Genomic DNA, 8653 nt, shown 5'->3' on the forward strand with positions numbered 1-8653 from the left:
GAATGATTCCAACAGTCATGACATTGTTTGGGGAGCATGTGACCTTGAGGGCTAAATTTAAGATGAAAAGCAGGGTGCACGTCCAGAGAGCAGTATGTACCTAAATGTTAACATTAGAAAGTCCTCAGCAGCAAAGTCTCGTTCTGTTGTCACATTTGGTCATTTTCAACGTTCTCCAGTATATATTTTGTCTTATTTGGACATTAGCGTAGCTGAAAATGCGCCCTCTCATTTTCTCAGGTAGAGGAAACCTGAGTCTTGCGTACTCATTCTGTTGAAGTGTATTTACTCACGATAGAGTAGAGCCTGAGGAGGAATCAAATGTCTGTAGGTTATACACTCAAATACCAACCTGTAAGTTGACATGCCCTCCCAACTACACTAATTATCAAATAGTCAAGTAACAAAATTATAAGCTGAAGAAGACAAGAGCCCATGTGTCGGAGACAGGAAAGCAGAGGTCAGAAATGCTCCTGTGACTAATGCTAGTGTTGAAGGCCGTGAGGACAGCAGCGGTGCGTCAGCATCTTATGCAGAAAGGGCTGACCTCTGCTCTCTGCACTAAATGAGCACATCATCCAGGATGACTCAGAACCCAGGCTGCACAGATAAAATGTTGATCTGAAAATCAGCTCATGACGGAGATGAGTAGATACAGGGAATGACACCAGTTACCAATCTGTGCCTGTCTTAAGTCAACAGAACTGATATGATTGACTCCAACAGTCATGACGTTGTTTGCTCTCTTCCAGCAGGTACAAGCAAACCTGTGGGCCCAAGGCCATTTACCTACTACCCTACAGGTTAGGGTTAAAGAGCTTAATCTACTCCTGCATTATAAACCATACTATTACAAAGAAATCATCTAGGGACGTCACCTGAAGAGTCACCTCCTTCTTGGGGCAGATGCAGACTGGACTCTGAGAGAAGGGACTCAAGAATTGGGGCCAGATTCCAAATCTTCTAGGTTTTCCCTCTGTGTTTAGTGTTTTTGTGTTTTCCTTTAAGAGAGAAGCAGTCTAACAGTATTACATCATCTGTCCTTTAAAATTGGAAAACAAAGCTGGTGCTGCTTTCTAAATACAGTGAATGCTCATTCCGAGCAGAGAGTAATGGAAGTCGGGGATAACATACAGGGACTGTCACAGGGTAAACCTAGGTCGTTAGAGAAGACCCAAACGAGAGAGAGAGGGCCAGAAGACTAGCATTTTAGTACCCAAGAAAATGCCGCGTGCACTGGTCAGTGCTGTAGCTGCTTGAAACAGCAGTACCTGATAATTAGAAAGCCTTAAGCCTTCGTGAGTGCTGTTGTAATAGAACAGAATAAACTGCAGTACTAGAGAATTAAGGAAAGGAATTGTAAAATGAAGGAAATTCCCTATCTTAATGGAGCTTTGAAGTAGCCTTAATAATCGTATGTAAATCTAATTCTTAATGCAGACTCATACTAAGAGACACTTAGGGGCTTGCCATTTAACCAGTTCTTATTGAGTCTTTTTGCAAAAATGGATGTCTTCTTAATTCTGTGTGTGTGCTACTTAGTTTTAACTGTCGACTTGACACAGGGTAGAAGCACTGGAAAGGAGATGTTGCCAGAAAGTGACTATGGCTAAAGACTTGCCCAGAGTAACGTTGGGTTTATCAACACAGAGTATGACTCTAATTTGAAATAATTATAACTGGGGTGACTGAAAGTGACTCAGATGAAGGCGACATTGAGTAAGTTGTAAGGAAGAAGAAAATTGTAGCTGAAACTCAGAGGAATCGGACAAAGTCTGCGTCAGGAGAGCAAAATCAGCAGGGCTGAGCCGCAAATGGGCTGTGTGCGCCTCATGAAACAACAGCCGACAGCAGTGGGTAGTATGACCCAAAGAGTCACACAGTACAGTACAGACAGTAATTAGCCTCGGCACTTCAGAATGCTCCTGTCTTAAAGGCAAAGGGAGAGAACGTTGCAGAAGTAAGAACATAAAGGAGACATGCTCAGATGTGATGCACGATCCTGAAGTGGACCCTAGAGTGCAGATGAGAGTCCTGAAAGGTAGAACTGAGATAGGGTGCAGGTGGAAAGTACACAGGATCAAGTGTGTCCTATCAATATAAATCATTACAAATGCAGAGTCTAAATATTTATAACTTAGTTTTTAGTCATAATTTAACGTGATGGCTCAATTGTGATTATACCTGCTTTTACCCAGAAACCCTGGAAATGCTTTTAGCTGTGCAGAACATTGATGCTGCTTATTAAAATAAGAAGTGTTGTTATTATAGTTATTAATCAGTGCTATTTTAGTGGAAGTCAACATACATTAAAAAGTGCCTTAGCTAGTGGTATGAAAAGGAGCAAATGTATAATAAATATTCAAATTATCAGCTAAAATAATGCTTGCTCTGACACAATGTTTTGTTACATCTGTTTTTCTCTGATGCATGTGAGAAACAGTAGAGTAAGGGAGCAAACTTGAGACTTAAGTCTTTCCCTTTCACTCGTGTGCCCATGGTGCCCCTGCTCAGCTCTTAACTTGTAAACTCTGAAAGAAAAGCAAGCTTTAAATTTTCATGCTAAACATTCAGTCTTTAGTATAGTGAGAACATTGCCATTTTCCATGACAACAGCCACAGATTCCTGAGTGCTTCTAATTTTAAAACACAACCCTACACTGGGTCATCTGCCAATTCAGTGTCTGTCTGTCTCTGTCTGTCTGTCTCTGTGTATGTGTGTGTGTGTGTGTGTGTGTGTGTGTGTGTGTGTGTGTGTGTGTGTGGTATGTGTGTGTGTGAGTGTGTGTGTGTGTCTGTGAGTGTGTGTGTGTGTGTGTGGTGTGTGTGTGTGTGTGTGTGTGTGTGTGTGTGTGTGTGTCAGAACAACTTTTGGTGCTGCCCTTCACTTTCCACCTTGTGTGAGAGTCGAGGCAGCGTCTCTCATTCACAGCTGCATGACTCATGCTAGTCAGGCTATGGGAGCTCAGGATTCTCATCAGCACAGTCTCCCCCAAAGAGAGCTGAAGCTATGGATGCTCGTTCCTGTGGCCTGCTAACACCGATTACAGGGCTCCAAACTCAGGTCTTCACACTGCACAGCATGCACTTTGCCCACTGAGCCATCTTTCCATCCTTAAGTTGACATTGAAGGTTAAAGAAAAGTTAAATTGTTTTGCTGTCATTTTCCCAGATACCTTAAAGAGCCAGCGGTATGCTAGATGCTGGCGATTCAGGTGAGCAGCTGGACATTGGCAGATGGTGAACAAGGACCTCTCCCTTTGTTCAGTGGGGAATCATCTCGTGGGCATGAAGTACCAGCACAGAGCTCGTTTGCAAGCATTATTCTCTGAGTGTATGTAAATAAACCCTATATAGCAGGCATATAATGATAACAAATGCTGCTGTACGCTTGTGCATAGATTTTTAGGGTAGCTTCGATTTTAACGACAAACACTGTTTGTTTCCAAACACTAACATTATTTTCACCTTAATTTTAAAAACCTTGCATCAAAGGCAAACCATTAAAACATGGAAAACATGTAAACAATGTGGTTGGGAAAAAAATATTTAAGATACAGTTTTGGTGGTGGTCCAAGTAATCCGGGTTAAGCCAGTTTCAAATGTCACTGAGTGGATTATTAGGCCTCTGGGGAAGAATGATTGGATTTCACTTGTGCTTGCTTCTGCCGGCTCAGCTGCTGTCCTCTAATCCCTCTTCTGGCCCTGAGATTCTAATTCAGTCAAGTCTTAACTCCCAAAGTGTCTTCCAGTGTTAAAATGAATAGAACTTCTGCTTCTCTGTCTACTCAGCCCGTTCATGGTGAGACTTCTGAGTGACATTTCCCAGATAGTTTTATACTTGCACATATGGCTCATGTGATACTTAGTCAGAGAAGATACTGTTCTGGTTTTTAAATAATTTTATATTAGTTGTGTTTTTTGTTACTGTGACAAAGGGGAGAAGGGTTTATTTGGGCTTAGGTTTAAGAAGAGATGCATTCCATCAAAGTGGAACGGTATGGTTGCTGGCCATTGTGTCTGGAGTCAGGAAACAGATAAAGGCCTTGCCCAGCTTGCTGGCTCCTGTTTCCTTCTTATTCAGTCTGGGACCAGCCTAGGGGATGATGACGCCCACATCCAATTAGCCCTCCTTCTGTCTCTGTGGAAACAAATCTCACACACACACATCCGGAGATGCTCTCCTGGGAGACTTCAAATCACAATTTTAAACAAGTTTTTCTAAGTTGCAGCCTATAGCTTTCTCCCTGTACAAGCATTCAACTTGCCTATTTTAAAAGGGAGTTCCCAGCAGTTGTCTTGTTGCTGAAATGGTCACATCTGAGTTTTGCGTAGCCTGTTGTGTTTCAACCCTATGTAGAGAAAAATAGTGCAGATGCACCAACTAGGCCTCCCTCCTACTGTGGGGCATCCACAAAGAGTGTTGAGTAGTTGTTGCCTCACAACCATATTGCAGCTCCTTTAATCATGAATTTCATTTTACTTAGCCAAAAAATAAGGAAACAGTAACTGTCACTTAGCCCAGGGTTTTCGATATACTTTAGCCTTTAGTCTGTGTGGTGATCCTGGGAAGAAAGGATGACAACCATCTTTTACACTATACGGGTTCCATAGTTTACATAGCGAAGGGGCCAAGTGATAGACGCTTATAAGTCTCAGGCCATGGTGCCCAGCCTCTCATGCGCAGCACCAGTCTGCTGTTTGTCCTTCACTTTGAAGATGTACTCATGGGTATTGTCTTAGCATCCTTTGACTGTTGTCAGATCTTAATTTAAGAAAATGAGAAAATGTTCTGTTCAGTACTCTGAAGTGTAGTAAGGCCAGCCCTATCCTAAGTGTCATTTTATTTCATCATATTGAATATGGCGGCAGGTGAGTGTCCTATGGGTACTTTAGAACAGTAGCAAACTGGTTGATCACATTACTGTGCCTTTCTATGGAGTAATTCTGTAACTGAAGTGAGAGTAAACTGTGGTAGGAGCAGAGGATGAAATAACTTCCAGTCTAGGAGTCTCTGGTACACTAACTCACAGCACCTAAAAAACCATGGTCTTAGCCACAGGTAGGAGGGCAGAGACGCGTTTAGAGCCAGGGGTGGTGCAGGGCTGTATCAGCATCCGGGAGTCTGAGGTGGGGGGATCATGGGATCAGCCTGGACTACATGGGAAGGCCCTGCCTGAAAACCAAACAGACACAATTCCCACAGAAGTGGGATGTGGGAGGGAGCCCGGGCAGTTGGTGAAGGGTGCAGCGGAGCCTGGGGAGCCACTGTTAGCCCTGGGCTGGGGATGCAGGAGGGTGCACCTCTACTGGGTATTTCCCTGCCAGAGATTGGTGCTGGCAGCTCAGAAGTACGCGCTGAAATGCAGTGGAAATGGTCAGAGTAAAGACTTAGGTTTTTTAAATATTTGTTTAAATATCTAGACCGGTCTTGCATTCTCGTAAAATATAACCTAATTTCTACTTTTTCAGAAAACTGCATGTCAGCCATAAAATTGAGAAAAGTAGTTTAGATTCCTTATATAATAATAAACTGGACAACAGAATTTCACTGCTTAATTTTGTTTCAAGAAAATAGTGGCACTTACCATTACTAAAGAAAGACAGTTTATAGAATAAACTAAAGGTATATTTTCTTAATCAGCAGCAAGATGTGTCTCCTAACTGCATATAGCTTGCTTGGCCCCTGCCCATTTCAGATGTAAGAATGCAGAAGTCATACTGTCTTTCTTAATAGATGGAAAAGAAGTTGCATTGTAAGTTGGTTTTGTTGTGGAGAATAAAGGCCCCCCGATGTGCGGAAGGTTGTTAAACCCTGTGAAGAGCAGCAAGCACAGTGCTTCCCAAAGTTGTGTCCTGCTGTGCTGCAGAGGCCTTTCTGAATAGCTTGAAATATTTCCTCAGACTTAAGACAAGCGCATCTGTGTCTTATAACTTCACGGGAATAATGGGTGTAAATGTGAGTGTAAGATCTACCTCAGCTATCCAGTAACCGTCCTCTTTCTCTTCAAGTAACATCTTATTTGAAGGAAAAATATAAATTGGTTTTGATTAAAGCTATAATGCTGTGTAAATTTTGCCAATTCTGTAAACAATGATAATGGTATTTCCTTAGAAGTAATAGCTACTTTTTCAGTAGAATGCTCTGAGGTGCTGGCGAGCTCATAAAATTGTCTCCAGGGTGAGCTGTCCTGAGAATCAGTTTCCTTACAAAGCGCCATTATCTATTAAACATATCTGATCACTCTTCCTGTTTTTCTTCATGGGAAAGCCTTGTTTTCTGTCTTGTTTATCTGTCTGGAACTCTATATTGTACTTATTTTTCCATTTCAAATAAGTTAGCCAATAAATAAAACTTTTATTTTTGGTATCAAAATTATAATATTGACACTCATTTTACTACCTAGTGTGATAATTGTTGGTAGTTTAATGCTGGCTATGAGTGACAGCAGTCATGGGAAAAGACCCAGACCTATCTCTAATATTCACTGTCTATGTTTTTAGCTGATAGTTTTGGTTAACAGCCCTTTAGATTCAAAAAGAGTCATTGGTTCATGAAAGAAACAACTTTAACATAATCGTTCATGTGCTTTTTTCTAGATCAGTGTACTGTCACCCGAACATACGTATTCCTCCACAAGTTCTGGTTCTTCAGCGCCGCATACTACTTTGGTAACTGGGCCTTTCTGGTGGTAAGTGTATTGGCCAAGCATGACTTGGCTCTCCTTTATACAATTAAGTGTATAAGCTTGTGTGTGTCTCAGGATTCTTCCTCAGTCTTACCCCTGCACTGGCATTGAAAGGTTGTGAAAGGTGCCTTTGACATGTGTGTGAGTGAACCCCATGTGTGCAGGCGCACGTGGAGCCCAGAAGGGGATCAGGGCCCAGGAGCTGATGTTATGGGAGGTCGCTAGCTGCCCCAAGTGAGGCAAGTTCTAGTGACTGCGCCATGCCCTTCACTCCAGCTGCTGCGTGGGCACTGCATTGCTTAATGTCTAGATTTTGGTAACACTGCTTATTTGAATTTATAGGTGTTCTTGATCGGATTGATTGTATCCTGCTGTAAAGGGAAGAAGTCAGTCATAGAAGGAGTGGATGAAGATTCAGACTTAAGCGATGACGAACCGTCCGCCTACTCTGCATGAACAGCCTTCTGTCTGTCCTAGGGCTTAATGAAGTTGGTCGAATATCTGTTATGCATTTTCAAAGGCTTAAAGTAACATTAAAATGAACTGTCTAGCTTTCATCAAAAATGAGAGCATGGCCATTAAAAAGAACTATATTTTTTATGTTTCCTGAAGTAACATTATTGTATCATAGATTAACATTTAAAATTGCTATAATGCTGTGTAAATACAAAGTTTCCAGGTTTGTGAGGGAATGTCTGTGGAAATTTTCTTTATTGTATAATAGTGTTAAATTTATTAAAATCTTACAGAATGTACATTCCCTTTGTTGCTTTTTAAAAATGTAAGAAGTCACTTGTCTTGTGCCTTAGGGTTTCTGGAGTAATGTGAAACTTTTAAGTATCTTCCTGATTGACTAAACAATGCCGCGTATTGCTTGTGGATAAGCGGAACTCTCATGGCAGCTTGCTTTCAATTTTTTCCATAAAATTATGAGTCTGACTCAAGTAGAGTTCATGAAAATTATTAAGCTGCTTAAGACCATGGTCTTCTAAGATGTGGTCCAGGTTTTATTGTTCAAATCTTAATCCACAGAGTGTTGCTGTCTCTACAGGAATATACCAGGAATATACCCGTCCATGTAGATATGATTTGTTTTATACAAGACTTTGAAACTTGGATTATCGTGAGTGGAAATATCAAGAATAATGAATACTGAAGGATGAGTTTATGGAGCGTTGTAAGTTACATGACGTCATACTCAGCTGCTTTTCATTGAAAGTATTTGGAAACCTGTAAAAGAAAATGAAAGTTGTGTGACTTCTGACTGTGTTCTGGGCGATGAAAATAAAGTCTTAATATGCTAATGTCTAGGAGTCATTGAAAAGTATTTACCGGCATGCTTGCAGTAAAATATCTGTATGCTTCTGGAGAACACCTAAGAGTTAACCCCTGTCTGCAGCTGAATCTGCTGCCCCAGCTGCTGTACTGATTGGTCCTCTGCCTTCACCTATAAGCTTCTAGAGCCTTCTTGTTGACTTGGCTTCTGTTCCCACATGTACATGACTCACCCGGATCCCAGTCCCTTCTGCTCCTAGTTTCTGTCTTTGGCCTCCATCTGTTACTCTTCCCCTCACCCTGTACTCTTGCTTGTCTGTAAGCTCCGTTACTGCTTCAATTGCAGCAGGTTGAATTGAATCCCATCATTGGCTCACTAAGCCTCTCTCTGTTGTTCGTTTGTTTATAGCAAAGGGCCTTGTCTGTCAGTATTAGGCTCCCTGATTGTGCCAACTAAAAATCAAGGCAGTCTTATATATAAAGGCCCATCATGAAGTTGTGTTGTTTTTTTCTGCCCAGCCTTCCTTTACTCTGTCACCCTTCTCTCTTAGTGCCACTTACCATGTTAGAATGTATCCTTCCAAAAATCATATGTTGAAGTCCCCGCTCCACTTCCTTAGAATATGATTAGAGGCCATTAAGAAAGGTAATCTAGGTAAAATTAGGCAGTTGAGTGGATCCCTCTTAGA

General features: G+C 41.6%; 1 protein-coding gene across 1 annotated transcript in view; it reads left to right on the forward strand.

Annotated features, from left to right (window-relative positions):
* Positions 1-7993, forward strand: part of Lmbrd1 (LMBR1 domain containing 1) — an 81703-nt gene extending 73710 nt beyond the window's left edge. Inside the window, exons 15-16 of the mRNA NM_139189.2 lie at positions 6601-6692; positions 7032-7993. Coding sequence (NP_631928.2) covers positions 6601-6692; positions 7032-7145 — 206 coding nt within the window. The 3' untranslated portion in view covers positions 7146-7993. The remainder of the gene's footprint in view (positions 1-6600; positions 6693-7031) is intronic.
* Positions 7994-8653: the final 660 nt, after the last annotated feature.

The sequence above is a fragment of the Rattus norvegicus genome, chromosome 9 (genome assembly GCF_036323735.1).
Source record: "Rattus norvegicus strain BN/NHsdMcwi chromosome 9, GRCr8, whole genome shotgun sequence".
Lineage (NCBI taxonomy): Eukaryota > Metazoa > Chordata > Mammalia > Rodentia > Muridae > Rattus > Rattus norvegicus.